General features: G+C 44.0%; 1 protein-coding gene across 5 annotated transcripts in view; it reads right to left on the reverse strand.

The window, feature by feature from the left end:
- Positions 1-13,078, reverse strand: part of SCUBE2 (signal peptide, CUB domain and EGF like domain containing 2) — a 44,879-nt gene extending 31,801 nt beyond the window's left edge. For 3 of the 5 annotated variants that reach the window (XM_040558585.1, XM_040558582.1, XM_040558581.1), the window contains exons 1-6: positions 12,964-13,078; positions 11,417-11,539; positions 9,776-9,901; positions 6,535-6,669; positions 1,076-1,201; positions 556-672 (exon numbers count right to left, since the gene is read on the reverse strand). In XM_040558585.1, coding sequence (XP_040414519.1) covers positions 556-672; positions 1,076-1,201; positions 6,535-6,669; positions 9,776-9,901; positions 11,417-11,539; positions 12,964-13,066 — 730 coding nt within the window. In that variant the 5' untranslated portion in view covers positions 13,067-13,078. Of the gene's footprint in view, positions 1-555; positions 673-1,075; positions 1,202-6,534; positions 6,670-9,775; positions 9,902-11,416; positions 11,540-12,084; positions 12,794-12,963 lie in introns of those variants that run through there. The other 2 variants (XM_040558583.1, XM_040558584.1) reach the window with 2 other exon arrangements.
- Positions 13,079-14,755: the final 1,677 nt, after the last annotated feature.

Consider the following 14,755-nt stretch of genomic DNA (forward strand, 5'->3'; position numbering starts at 1 on the left):
CTGTCATAAACTGCTCTGTTAAGAGCACACTGTCATCATCTATCACAGACTAATGCAAGGACAGGCAGTTATGCCTGAGCATTTGATTTCAATCAACAGGCAACAAAGTCTTCCAGAGACTGGAAGAGTTTATAGGTCTTAAGTGCTTTCTTTACTGGATAACTGTCTTACAAAAACTGTACTCTAATTGAATTCAGAGTTCTGGTTTTAATGCATGCACTGCTTGGTTACACTCTCTGGCTCATGCTATACAAGAAACTGAATCTAAAATGTCCTAGAAAGAAGGAAATCTTCTTTGGTTGGTAACAAGCCTTGTGTTTCAGAGGGACTAGCACTAATTACAGGCTGCAGTAGTATGAGGTAGATACCTATATATGGAAGCATAAGTCACCTGGACCCAACAAACTCACTTGTATACTAGCAGGTTTCTTAGTTTGGGATTCCTTGGTGTTTTCTAGCTCTGCTATTAAGAGGAGTATTACTCATACACCCACAGCAATGTCAAACCACGCTCAAGTTAGTCATCAACAGAAAACTACTACTCTGCGTACTGACCCAGACAGGTTTTTCCATCCATATGCATGACGTACTTGGGGTGACACCCACAAATAGGCCCATTATCAGCATCATCACATGTATGTTGACAGCCACCATTTCCATGATTACATGTTACTAGGAAGAAAATATGTGTTAGATCTTGCAAGTACTTCTAGCATCTTCGAAAGAAAGTATCCAATTTTGTCTCCATTTGGCTACCCAATACACCTTCCTATCACACCCCCTTCCTCAGAAATTCTGTGAGACTGAAACAATGCACTGCTGTCTTGGGAAGCTGAACTTACAAATAATGGTACAACTCCTAGAGTACAGATTTTTTTTTTTTTTTTTTTTAAAACAAACAGCAGATCTGTGCAATAGTGTCCTGCAAAGTCATTGATTCTAGTTTGGCTCAAATGCTCAGAGTTTAGGCATGTCATCCCAGCTTAGTTGTAACATATCAAATCCCATATCACTGCAAACAGAACACTATTTGTTCACTTTCAGAAACCATAAGCATATGCAGAATGTTGCATACAAATGCAGCTCCTCTGGTTCTTGGACAGTTCAAATCCTGGTCGGCATTCACAGGCAACCCCTCCTTTGGGTGTTTCTCTGCAGATGTGGGCACAGCCATGATCTTTATTCATGCAGCTCATGCCTTCTGCAAAACAGGACAAGTGCAAGAGCATGAGCATCCTCGGCATCTCTGTGTGCAGGCAACAGTCAAATAAAGTTAGTCCAATATACACACAGCCAACAGTCTGCTACTTCTGGGAAGGCTCCACAGCATGAGAACAAAACGTATGAGCTTAAAGACTAGAAAGGCAGAAAGTCCAATCCTGCAAAGCCAGTGGCCCCCAATGCTTCTCCAGCTATAATCTTTTCTGTGCCCACATTCTTTGATTGCAAGGTCAAAAAGCAATATCCCTAGATTTCTACAACATCTGCATTCTCATCCCATGCTCTCATTTTCTACCAGCATTTATAGAACCTTTTATAAAAAACACAAGCTGGCTGGTACCTGACAAGATCAAAGCTTAAAGTGACGTTAATTCTCTGCTTATCCACCACACAGAGGAATGTCTAGGATGACACAGAAAAAATGGCATCCCCATTTTAATTACTGGTCTACAAAGCAGATTCTCAAAGTCACAACCTACCTCAGCAATGACCAAGTAATGACCAGGTAAACATGCAAGTGGTACCTATGCTGTATGTCAGTTCTTTCTTGTCAACTATTTTGTTTTCATGTTTTTCAGATTTCAACAAATCTCTTTCAAAATAACCCCACTGGGAATTATCACACTGTTCTGTACTTCTGCGCACCTCCCAGCTGGACAGAATTTGGTGCCAGTGTCTGCTGAAACCAAAAGAAAAAGCAAGGTGCCACTAGTGACTTTCTTCCTTTTGGTGCACCTCATAAAAAACATTGCACCATTTTTGTCTTTGACAGTTACAAGCTGTTCATGCACTAGCTCTCAATGACTGCCATAGTGTTTTGTCTGGCCTCTGCAAAAGGTTCAAGTCAATTAAACAGGTAGGAAATGTTCCTAGAACTACTGTAAAGGCTTTTTCACCTTAACCCTCGCTCAGCTAAATCGATGCCAGGGTCATTGGCAAGATTGTAACACAATTTGTATGCCCACAACTTAAAACTACATGTCAGCTGGCTGAGTTACCAGAACACCACAGAGAAATCTTCTATGTTGCTACACAAATGAGAGGAAAAAAAAAAAAAGAATACTCTCCTTGGTTATTCTGAGAACACATTTTTGCCACCAAGTGCATCAAATGCTCTGCCTTGGTGTATTTAGCTTTTATAAGACAACATGTTACACCAAAATGTTCTTTTTTCTTGGCAAGAACACTTTGAGAAGACTCAGTGCATACTTCAGCTGCAAGGGCTTATCCCATTGAAGGTCTGATACCACATTAACTCAGGGGACTTCTACTGACTTGAGCAAATGCACTATCAGAGAAATGAAAAGGGTGAACATGTTGCCAGAAAGGGTCAGCATGAACAATTTCACAGCCTATATAATTTTAGAATTTATGCAGCGCCTTTTGCAGCCTCATACCTCAATGAAACAAGAAACACTGTATTGGCAGTCAGTGGCAATCAGCGGTCAGCTCCTCATCATTATTCTATCACACTTCAGTTAGGTTCTTGCTCTGCACACAACTGTTTTGGCTATCTGAAGCACAAACTATGGTACCCTTTCTCGGTTAAGAAAGATTTATGTAGCAAAAGAATAGATGCTGCAGAGCCTGGATTATTCTGCTCTATTGGCGTTTCCATTCCTTTCCCACAGTGAGGACCCTGTAGAAGTCTAACAAGACAAGGACACTGCAGATCGTGCAGCACACAGACACAGCCCAAGGAGCCCACATGAAAGCTGTCATCCATTATTGTGCTGTCAGTCAAGGAATGGGACAACCCATGAGACCACAAATTAGCCTTATTAACTCTTGTGTTTTTGTGACTTTTTTGTTCTTAAATATGCAGTATGATTTGGTCTGTTAGCTCAGCATTGTTAGACAGCATTAAGAGAATTAGCAGCTTAGTTTCTGTTAAAGTTTGTTGTTTGTTTGTCTGTGTCTATTGAGCTACCAAAGGGAAAACCATTCAAGAAGGTACTTTGGTAAAGTTCACTGACATCAGACAAATGGTGTAAATAATGAGTTGGGAACTGATCAGTTCTGAACAAGCAGAGTTCAATCAGGTCTCCACAGAAAGCTAAAAATGCACTTCCCAAATGAGGGCACGTTATTAAAATAACAGAGTACCCATTGTGTAACAAAGTACATGACCAAACCCACCAAAATCCAGATGACCTGAAACAGAGCATTTCATAGAGAGCAATACATTCATACCTTTTAGCATTTACTATGAAGCTTGCTGCATGTTTCCAGGGGTGGTAGAAAATTATACCTTCCATTTGGCCCCATTTTATAAGGATCTATTACAGAAATGACCGTAAAACCCTAAGTGCCATTTGACTGCAAACTCTGTCACAGACGCAAGGTCTCCCATGTCACACTGTTCCAGAGCTGTTCTAATGGCAGATCATGGTACAGACCCAAACCTCAAAGAAATTTTGGTCAAATCTCACCTTGTGCTTAGACGAGACAACAGAATCCAGTGCCTGTCTGGACCCCAAGCCAGAGCAGTCCTTCTAGATACCGGGACCTTTGGGATGTTCCCCAGCAAACCTCCGTGAAATGTGAGCACTTCTATCATTAGCAAGACACAGGCAAAAAGCCCATTCAGTATTTTTCTATAGGGGCACATTAAACTCATTGCTTACATGTATCATTGTTTACATCTTTGTATTCTTCTCTACAGTAAATGTTGGGACATCAGCACCAATTTGCTAAGAACACTAAGGCTCCATTTAGGGCACTTCCAGGCAGACACTCAGTAGGACAGAGTGAGGGTGGGAGGGGAGGCAATTGTATGAAGAACAACCTAAGATTCTCAGAGGCAGCCCCCTAGGAGCCAAATGGCAAAAAGTATCAGCACAGACAGAACAGGACCTCCCAGGAATGTTTTCGACCATTTGCATGCTTTCTACAGCTCTGCATTAAGGCAGAATTTTCCAAAAAGCTTTCCAGTTATCACTGCTTCTCCACAGAAAGAAGCAATCTAAAAGCAATAGCTAACATGGTCACTTGTGCACAAGCTTTCAGGTCTGTACAGTGGTTTCAGATGTGGCCTTCAAATCACAGGTCCAATTAACTCCCACTGACTCAGCACAAAAAGTAGACAGCTATGACCCTGTGAAATACCACAGGAAAAAGTGGCAAGATTTGTCATCAATAGCAATAGCAGCTGCAAGATGTACTGCAAATTTACTAGTGAAAATTCTACATTTTCATTAAAATTTTCCAAATTCTCTTATATGCTGAAAATGAAACAAGATGTGCAATGCTGCCCTGTCAGCCAGATCAACAGCATCCCAAAGTAAATCCATTCTCCCACATACAGATGAAAAATAGCTCATTCAAAGCAGACAGTCCAGGAAAGATTACGGTTGTGCACAGACACAGAGTTCATGTGATTCAAGCAGAGGCTAGGCAGAACCACCAAGAACCTCAGAGGATCCCTGTGCTCCAGACCAACACAATCATATCAGATGAAAACCAGCTTTAATTATCAAACTCTCCTCTAATAGCTACCTCACCTTGAGTCTCACATTACCATCCTGGAATAGGTGACAGGGAACCCAGAATATAAGAGTAAATAGACTTGGAAGGGCAGGTGAGTCGGAGACTTCCCTGTTACACTAGTCATCTGAAGGAATACGACATCCTCAAGCCTCTATATTTTTCCAATCTCAACTCCAGCTCACTCTTTTTCTGTGCACGTAAAGGCCAATATTGCAGACCACTAAGAAGAATGTGCACTCTTAACTGAGCTGAGAGACAGGGAAGGAAATTCTGCCTTATATTACAGATAAGAAATGAAACCGAATAGGTGGGCTAGGCAGCAATGTTTAGATCCATGCTGTGATGCCTTGAGAGAGAACTACTAAGGGATATACAGAGAGATAAGTACATAAGGCAGAGACCTAGCAACGATCAGAAAAGAGGAGAACAAGGTGAGGGGAAAGAGACGACAATGAGATTTGGCTTAAAACGGACCTGCCCACCCAAGAAAAAAAAAAGTGGGGAATTCCATGCAGAGTTTCTTCACAGTAATGTGGGAAGAGGAGGGAGGTAAACAAACAGCGATGACACAAAAAAATGGCTTTAAAAACACAAACAATACATCTGTATTTCAGTATCAAGAATTCCAAAGGTACAATTATTAATAACAGGATATGCTGCTGCTGTTACTTCAGGAGAGTTTAGCATACTCAAGAAGTAGCAAATCAGAAGATTTGGAAGCTTTTCTTCCCTTGGCATCAGACAAGACGAGAAGTTAAAACAACTAATCTTCATTCTTGGATTCATCATCCATGCACACAAACACACATCACTGCTGGCAAGAAAACATGATGGGAAACACCTTGCCCTGCCATTGCAGCCTGCTGCAGTAGCAAGCTGAGCAATGGCCTGAGAAATCACCATGCATCACCAGATCTCCATGAGACCAAGCACAGTACCAGAGAAGCTGAGAATACGGATTCGTAATTCAAACAAAAGATCAATTCAGCTACGTCAGATGACAGCCACCTCAGCGCACTCATCTCTGGATGGCCATATATGTCTATAAATGCTGATCTCTTCGGTATGGGGAATTTTAAAGTGAGATTTGTTTATTCATGCTCAGATTCCTCTTATAGTCATGCCAACGATAAGCCTTAGATTAAAGAAAGCTTTGCAGCCTTAAATACTTCTTAGTAAGATATTCACTGTACAGTTCAATGGACAACTCCCTGATCTGAGTAACCACTTTAAAGTATTCCCCAAGGGCATCCAAAATAATTTTGTTCAACCCGATGTCTAATCAGACATCCAAAGCTCTCAGATCTTTTAAAGGTCGTTTCATAAAGGTTTCACTCAAAACAAAGAACACTATTTGAATACCTTTGGGGCTGACAAACAGTAAATCTCTTAGCTGAAACCTAAACATTGTACGTGGAATCTAAAAGGTACCTAGAGGTAATGTAGGTATTGCCTTGTAACTGAAGTCAGTGGAAACTGTCAGAACTCACTGTCCCTCGGTTTATTGCCATTTCCTGGATCAGGACACAGCTCAGCTGCACAACAGAGCATAAAGTACACTGGGAGTATAGCAGTACAGCCTTTAAAAAGCATAACGCTGCAGACATACAGGTGGTATCAAAGGGGCAGAAGGGATGCAGAGAGTCTTCAAAGTCACTTAGAAGATCCTGACACAGTGTTCCTTTTAAAAGAATTGAGGACTTCAAGATACTTCACTGCCTCAAAAAACTCAAACTAAAAATACTTTTGAATCTGCTGTGGAGAGTTTGCAGTGAGCTTCTGTCAAAAACTCCTGCTTGGTGCCTGGAGGGAAGCAGCCAGTACCTTCTGAGCGGTGGATGCATGTGTGCTGGTTGTCACTTAGAAAGAATCCTTCCTTACAGCGACATTCATAGCTCCCCACAGTGTTGACGCAAACGTGCTGGCAACCACCATTGTTGAACGTGCATTCATCTGTATCTGAGAGAGAGAGAAAGAGATCAGCTTTGTACCTGCCCCATATGAAAATCACCACTACAAATTAACACCAAGACAGCTATTTGTGTTAGCTGCTCAATACACAGTACAGACAACAGGTCCCTAACCAGCAGGTAACCACCCAGGCAGTTCAGATAGCCTGGGCTAGCCCGTTGTTCTGTCACCCTTGCAAAAATATATTTTTGCTCCCCCCTCTTCCCCTGTTTGCAGTTTGCCCAGTCAATCACAGGGCTCCCAGGAAATTCTGGCCAACTAAACAAGAAGGCAGAGCAGCTTTGGGGAAGACAGAAGCAGGGTACCTGCACTAGGCCTACACTCCATGTCGGAGAACATACACTGCCTCAGCTCCCTACTCCACATAGGAGAACATACACTGCCTCTCAGAGCAGCCAGACAGTACTGCCACTAAGCAACCTAGCACATTTACATCTAGGTTGAGCATCCATGCCTGGTCCTATCTTGCTCCGTGGTACACAGCTTTGGTTCCAAATCCATGTAAGCAATGTATGGTGTTTTTCAGTAAGATCCCCATTCTGAAGCAAAGGTGGAAGAAGAAAAACACCAAATTCAAAATAAGTTTGGCTTAAATATAAAACTTTCCTCCTCTTCCTCCTTACTTTTGCTCTAGCTATAAGTCATACATCACATGTTCTGATGCTCAGTTTGATTTATTATCCTCTTCCCTCAACTCTAGGTCATCATCACTTACCGTCAAGGCTGCTGTCATGTTGCCTGACCACAGTCAAGGACAAGAGCAGAAGTTCTGGAAATAGGTTCAATGTTGATGTTGCAATACGTAGAGCTTCAACAATACCAGAGAATATAGAAACGCTCAATTTGCAAGATAGCCAAGAGAAACAAAGAGTAGAAAAACCTTCAGGTATGCCTCTGAACACAGGATGTTCATCCCAACCTTCAGTTCTTCTGAATTTTATCCTTTAATTGCTGTAGACTTTTGTAACCTCTACCAGCAAATAATTTCCTTACCCTATTTTTCCAATGTTTCAAATGCCAGTTTGAATAGGAATCAAAAATGCCCAGTAGCTTAGAAAAAAAATTAAGCAAGACAAAACATTACTTAGGGAAAGCACTGGTCTCATTTGCAAGTTCAAATAGGACACTACATTTGCTCCCTGTTCTGTTCATTGTTCCTGTGATAATAGTACAATGTTTTTAATTTAACACTTTAGCATTTCTAGCATAAAACAGCTGCCTTCCAAAAAATGGGGAAAAAGAAAGGCTTTTAGTAAAAAGCATAATGTGGCATTACACCAGATTTAATTTCTACTGAAGGAAAAGAGTAAGCCAATGGGATGCAAAAGAATGTGACCTGCTCATAGCAACAAGAGCGGCTGACATATCTCCATCACAGAGAAGCTGAGTATTTTAGAGAGCTACAGTGATGGGAATGTGCAAACAATCATGAATAAACAGCCACCATGAGCCTTCAGTACTACAGATTTGAACTCCAGCAGATGTTTCCGCCTTACGGACCTCGGAAAGATTACAAAATATCATCTCTTTCCAACAAGTAATTGTCTATTTGGCTAAAACCCAGACACACAGCTGAGATCTTCAAAAATGAGTGTGAAAGGAGAGCAACCGTGGTGTGAAGACAGTAAATAAACAGATTAAGAGAAGATGTGATCCAATTTGCTGCTGCATACCAAAATATTTATTTGAAGTTTACATCATATCTCAAAAATTGGCTGGTCAGTAGTAAAAACTTCACCGTATGTCAATGATATTTTATTTTAAAAAGTCTGCCATGCAATACTGAGCAGCTTCCCAGTAATGTAACAGGTGGTAGATTTTGGTCTATGTTCTGTCTGTCTTACTGATCCCAAACAAATCAGTGGAATTATGTTCTAGAGGGGCTACTGGATACTAAGAGAATGTACCCTTTGGTGGCATAAGAGGCAATGTGTTAGCTCACTTTCAGCCCTTCCTAATAACCTCAGCTGAACTCCACTGTGTGTTTACACAAAGGCACCAGAGAAAAAATAAGATGTCCTCAATATGTTACAGCATCAGCAAATAGTTTGCTTCCCTCTGTATTTTCTTCAGTGAAATACCTGGAACTTGGTGACTTCACTCTCCCCTCCATTTACACTATAACAAAGTTAATCTGTGGGCATGCACCAGGTTCACAGCACGTAAAACTCAACACAATCCCCATTGGAGACTCCAAAGCTTTTCTAATTTGACCCAGAAGAAGATAGAGCCCAGGGATGGTCTGCCCCCCTCCCAATCTGCCGTACACCAGTGGGAAACAACCCAGCCAAGCCAACGGGAGTCTTAAAATTCTGCTATGGGAGCAAGTTTCCTCTGACTGATACTGGCAGGGAAGTCTGCCAGTGCACATCCACACACAACGTGCAGCAGAAGAGAAAAAACTGAGCTCTCTCTAAAAAGCAAACGTGACAGTTTCTACAGCATGGGGTGGGGGAGAAAGAGAGAGAGCGTGCAGGGTCAAGGGAGTGCTGCCTAGAGTGAACATGTTTCCAGGGTTGTGTACTTGGCTTCACATTAACTACCCAGGGAAACCCTGAGCATTTTGTTTAGGCCCTCTGAACTTCAACGCCCCTCTGTCATACACAGCAACTGCACAGCCCTAATTGTGTGCCCTTTCCTTATAGCTTGCATGTCAGGAAGGGCTCAGACATGGTAAGAGTGAGAAGCCCACACGTTCTAAACCTCCACACGCAAGAGAAAAGATTTCTAGGTAACGAAACACACGTGAGAATTGACTCTAACTTTGGAACAGAAAAGACAATGACAGCACATGTTCTTTTAAGGAAAGCCATTTAGTATAATAATAGACGCCACTTCACACATTTTAATCCAAAGCACTTAATGGAAACAGAGTAGCACAACTGCCCTCAAATGGTGAAAGCGCAATGACCCTCATTCAGATGGGGAAAGCATCACACTGGGATGGCGCATCGGCGCCTGGAATTCCCTCGTCCCATAGGTGACCTTCTCCTCCAGCCGAGCTGATTAAGCACAACAGATGACCACGCATTTCCCAGGAACACAGTTAAAATGTTACAGCACACCCACTCGCAATGTTCACAAGCACACTTACCCAAGCAGTTGTGGCCGTCGTGAGCCAACATAAAGCCGTCGTAGCAAGTACAGCGATAATTTCCCGGAATGTTGAAACACTCGTGGACACAGCCTCCATTGAAGTCGTTATCACATTCATCAATGTCTAAGGAATAAAGCAAAAGTCAACATGATGGATGCTTGCTTGAGTGTTAGACACTGCGTGATGAGACCGTGTAACTGTGAAGAGCAACTGCTGTCCTAAATCGTCATTGTCTTGCAAATAGGCAACACTTAACGCATTACTTGCTAAATGTTTCCAAAGAGTGACAAAATACCCTGAGATTCCCACACAGCTTTACCTTATAGTCTAAGGATTTTAAGGCTGCTGATTAAACAAACTAATGATTAGACCAACTAGTATTACTAGGAGAAAAGCCATGCAACCGTTTCTCTTTTGATTTTGTATGTGAGAAAATCAATCAGATCTTTTGATTTTAAGATCAGCCTGAAAAACAAATCGTCACCTATGTTTTAAGGCATTAACTTCTTATTTTTCTGCTTTGTCTTCTGAGAAATATCTCATGTTTTCACATGTAATATCCCGTTAAATTTTAGTAATACCATCTTCAAAAGGCCACCAGATGATGTGGGAGGGGGTGGTGGTAAAGCTCCTATCTAAAAGCAATCTGTAGTCAGAGATTATTCTTTAGGTTCTCTGCAACAGACAAAAGTAAGATGACATGATCAAAGGGTGACAGTATGAAAGTACACAAAGTAAAAATAAGAAAGTTACTATCAACATGTCATTGTCTGGCCTTGTCAAGGCAGAATTCAAGTTGATTAACAGCTCATATGAACACCTTCACACAATTCTTCAGTGGAACTCTGTGCTGCATGGTATTGCTCACACCAAGATCTTTGAAGTATTCAAAAAACATCAAAGATACATGTAACATGGGTAATTCACTTCAGAACAGCAAAAAAAATAAAAAAGAAAATATACCACCATCTGGGAAATCACAGGAAATTGCTCATAAAAAACACGTTCCACCCCTATGCTGCTGGCAGGAAATTTTTCAGTGGCTACACATTTGCATATTACAATATTTCTTTCCCCCTCTTTAGCTTGCTCGAGACAATTAGAAATTAAAAAATAATAATAATAAATCACTGTTTCAACCTCATAATGTAGTCCCTGCGTTCCTCCAGCAATTGCATTGTGAGCAGCTCCTAAACCTGAAGGTCAGCACCTTCACCAGTACCTGGTATATTTGTAAAACACCAAGTCACAAGCAGCAAGTAAGGACTACAGTAAAGCATCAAAGCCTCCTATTTCTGGGTACCAATCTAGCTGCAAACAAAAGTTGAATGAGTCCCATATGCTTGGCCAAGACCTTGTCCCAAGCTGGCCAAGGTGAGGGACACTTGGTGCTGACCAGCCTATCTCATGCACAGTAGCACATGGGACCTCCAGAACATTTTTATGAAAGCGAGATTTCAGTCCCAGTATCCTAGCTAACATTTGCCCTTGTCTTTGCTTTACAGAGAGAAGAAACTGTTCCTGCTATGGACCTGCCCTTCCCTTGCTAATTCTACCAGTTCCAAAGAACACTTCAGGACCTTGCAGGAAGGCACAATTACTGAGACAATGCAGAGCAAAGCATTTCTATCATTTTACCTTCACATTTCTTCCCTTCGCCAGTGTAACCCACTTTGCACATGCACTTGTACAGCTTTGGGGTATTTTGACATATAGCATCTGGATGGCAGTCATCAAGCCCCAGGGCACATTCATCCACATCTGTGAAAAGACACCAAATTCAAAAAAGGATGCCAGAAGATGGAGAATAGGGCATAAGTCCTGTATGTTTCACAGACTAGATGGTAAAAGGCTGCAAGCACACACACATCAATTTTAAATCCAAGACAAAAACATTCAGAGAGTATCTAGACTTAAACCTGTATACTGGCTGTACCTGCACATAGATATATCTGTATGCAATTCAGATAAGCTTGTACAAAGCTTTTGTGCTCACTTGTAAATGCATCTACATTAATCTATTATGGCCTAGATCCCCCATGAGATTTAGCCGATGAAGTTTTACAGAGATTTATTTGTTTACCCCAGAAGGAGCTATGACTATATCTCTTTGCAGAACTATTGAGGAGAGAAGAGACACTGTTCATCTTTCTGGTTAACATAAAACTAATACTGAAAGAGATCTCCATCACATCCATAGTATCACCCTTAGGAAGCCCAATGTTTCTTAAACTAACAAGGGGAGTTTACAGAAATAATGAAATTTCCAAGTCACCAACCCCCAACACATTAAAAGACTAACTTACCATTAAACGGATGTGTAACCTATTAATAACGCCATTTTTATTATTATTTTTTTAAATACAAAAATAGCATCTGTTGAGCAGCATTGTCAAGTCACCTGGCCAGCCATCACAAAGCACAGCATACTGAAGCAAAATAACCATGTGGCATGTGGAAGCTTCAGAGCAGAGGAAGTGAGGGGAAAGAGAAACACCAGTAGGAAGAAGTCCTGGAGACGAAGAAGCATAGGCAGAAGAAGAGGGAGAAAAGTTACAGGCAGCAGAAGTTTTTCATTCAGCAGGGGAGACTTCAAACGCAGAAACAGAAAGATTTCCAGTGACCAACGAAGAGGGCGAGTTGCAGAAGAAGCACCCCGACACAGGTCCAAGAAGCGACTCCTAAAGTAGCCGGATCAATTGCAGGAGTATCACCACAAGGTGATGACTTAGATTGTCAGCCACTTTGAGCAGCGGGAATCGCTTTCTGGCTGGGAATTTCAACCGGCACCTCTCCCGGTTACAATCACAGCATTCATCTCTCCCTCAGCCACAACACACGCCCGAAGGTACCGCCGTAGTTGCCAGTTTCAGAAGGCGTTCGCGTCATTCTAACTCCTAGCGGCCGCAGGAACCGCGGCGAGGCACCAGGGCGGCGGCCCCGCGCCCTCAGGTGCGCGCAGAGCGGTGCCGGTGAGGGGGTCCCGGGGCAGCGGCTGCCGAGCGCGGCAGCCCCGCTGAGGAGACCGGTGCCCCGGTGCCCGGCGCGGCCCGCACCTGCCCGCCAACGGCCGCCGCGCGCCGCACCAACGGCTCCCCGCGCGCCCCCCCTCGCGCCCGCCGCCGCCGCCGCCCCGGTCCCGGCCAGGTGCCGCTGTCCGGGGCTGGAGGAGGGGCGGCACTCACCGGGGAGGGGCAGGGCGGCGGCGGCGCCCGGCGCGGGCAGCAGCAGAAGCAGCAGCGGCAGCGCCCGCGCCCCAGCCGCGCTGCGGCGGCCGCCGGACCCCATGGATGGCGCTGCGGCGGCGGCTGCCTGCTGCTGCCGCCGGGCGGGAGGAGGCGTCTGCGGGCCCGCCTCGCACCGACGGCGGGCGCGGGGCGGCCGGGGCTGGGCGGGCCTCCCCGGGCCGGGCCGGGCCTCCCCTGCCCTCCCCGCGGCACCGCTGCGCCCCGCCGGCCGCCCCGGCCCCCCCGCCCCACAATAGGCTGCCGCAGACCGCAGCGAGGCAGGCAGCCAGCCACCCACCCGCGGCACGGGCGCTCCAGCACCTGCGCGGCCCCCAAACACAGGTGTCCCGGGGAAGCGGCGCTTCCCCCAGGTACCGCAGTACCTCACACACGCACACCGGCTGCCAGCGGCAAGTGTATTTGAACCGGAGCTCCCGTCTGTGAGGTGGCTCGCGAAAGGGTGTCTTTCTAGTCAGAGGCAAGCCCCTGCAAGGAGCCCGTGTGTCTGCAGACTGTCACGACCCACGTGTACACAGCTCGGTGGAGCCTTGCTTGCGTTTCTCCAAAGCAGGGCAGTGCAGCTTTTAGAGTGCTTGCAGCCCACGGCAGCACATCCAGCCCCCCCGCCACCAGCCCCGCTCCTTCCGCAGCCGGGGCTTTCTCACAGCTGCGTCTCCCGTGGCAGGTACCGCTGGCCCATCCATTATTCGTTGCAGTTATAATTTCCTAAGTGTTGTTTCGACCTTTCAGTGTGCAAGGGAAGACAGGCGGTATTCTTTTCCACCCCTCCCTCCCACTCCCATTTCACCGCCTTCTCCCTTTTGTTTTGTTCTGTGAGAAATACCAAGCTATTTCTGGTTGTAAGGGTGGTTCATACACATTAGTAAATCTTCAGAGTGAAACTTTCCCTCAGTCTTTGTCTCCTTAATGGTAGCTATAAATTACCACTTTCTCACTGGAGCATCAGGCTTCATTGCTTTTGAAATGATCAAAGTTATCCCCTTTTAAAATCCAATGAGAAACAACCTATTGTACCTCGTGGGCAGTTTCAGCCCCAGTCAAACTCATCTATAAACGCATAAAGCTGCTCATTAAACACTCCAAGGATTCTCCAACTCCACAACATACCCCAAAGCTCCCTTTACTGACAAAGTAATAAAGGGACGAAGACTTTCTCGCCCATTTCCATGCTGTCATGAATAGGCAGTCACATTTATGATGGGAATTCACAGATCCACGCACCTCTCACCAGGGGGTGCCCGTTAAGGTGTCTCTTCAAACAATCCCCCCAAATGCACAGAAAAGTCATTTCCCATTGAAGCACTCAACTACAAGCTACCTTACAGAAAAGCTGTTACACATTTCTAGCACTTTCCACTCAAGGTTCCTCAAGGAGCTTGACTAGTATTAATTCAGTTAAAATTCATCACCACATACGATGACAGACATAACATCTACATATGCAGTGTAGCAGAAAAACACAGACTCCGAAGAGCCAAACAACCCATACAACCAAAGCTTTCTGAGACACAGTAAACGCAAAGCTGCTTGTTTACTTTTGTAAACTAAAAGAAAAAGTGACACAAATATTCAGGAATGCCTCAGTTAGATCAAAAGATTTCAACACACAGCTAGGAAAACAAACAGGAACAATATTAAATTTATCTTAGTTAATCAAACTATGTCTTACACATAAATCTTGAATTTCTTTGTGATAGACCTTAGCTATAATTTAACATATAATACTCAT

This window comes from Cygnus olor, chromosome 5 (assembly GCF_009769625.2).
Source record: "Cygnus olor isolate bCygOlo1 chromosome 5, bCygOlo1.pri.v2, whole genome shotgun sequence".
Taxonomy (NCBI): domain Eukaryota; kingdom Metazoa; phylum Chordata; class Aves; order Anseriformes; family Anatidae; genus Cygnus; species Cygnus olor.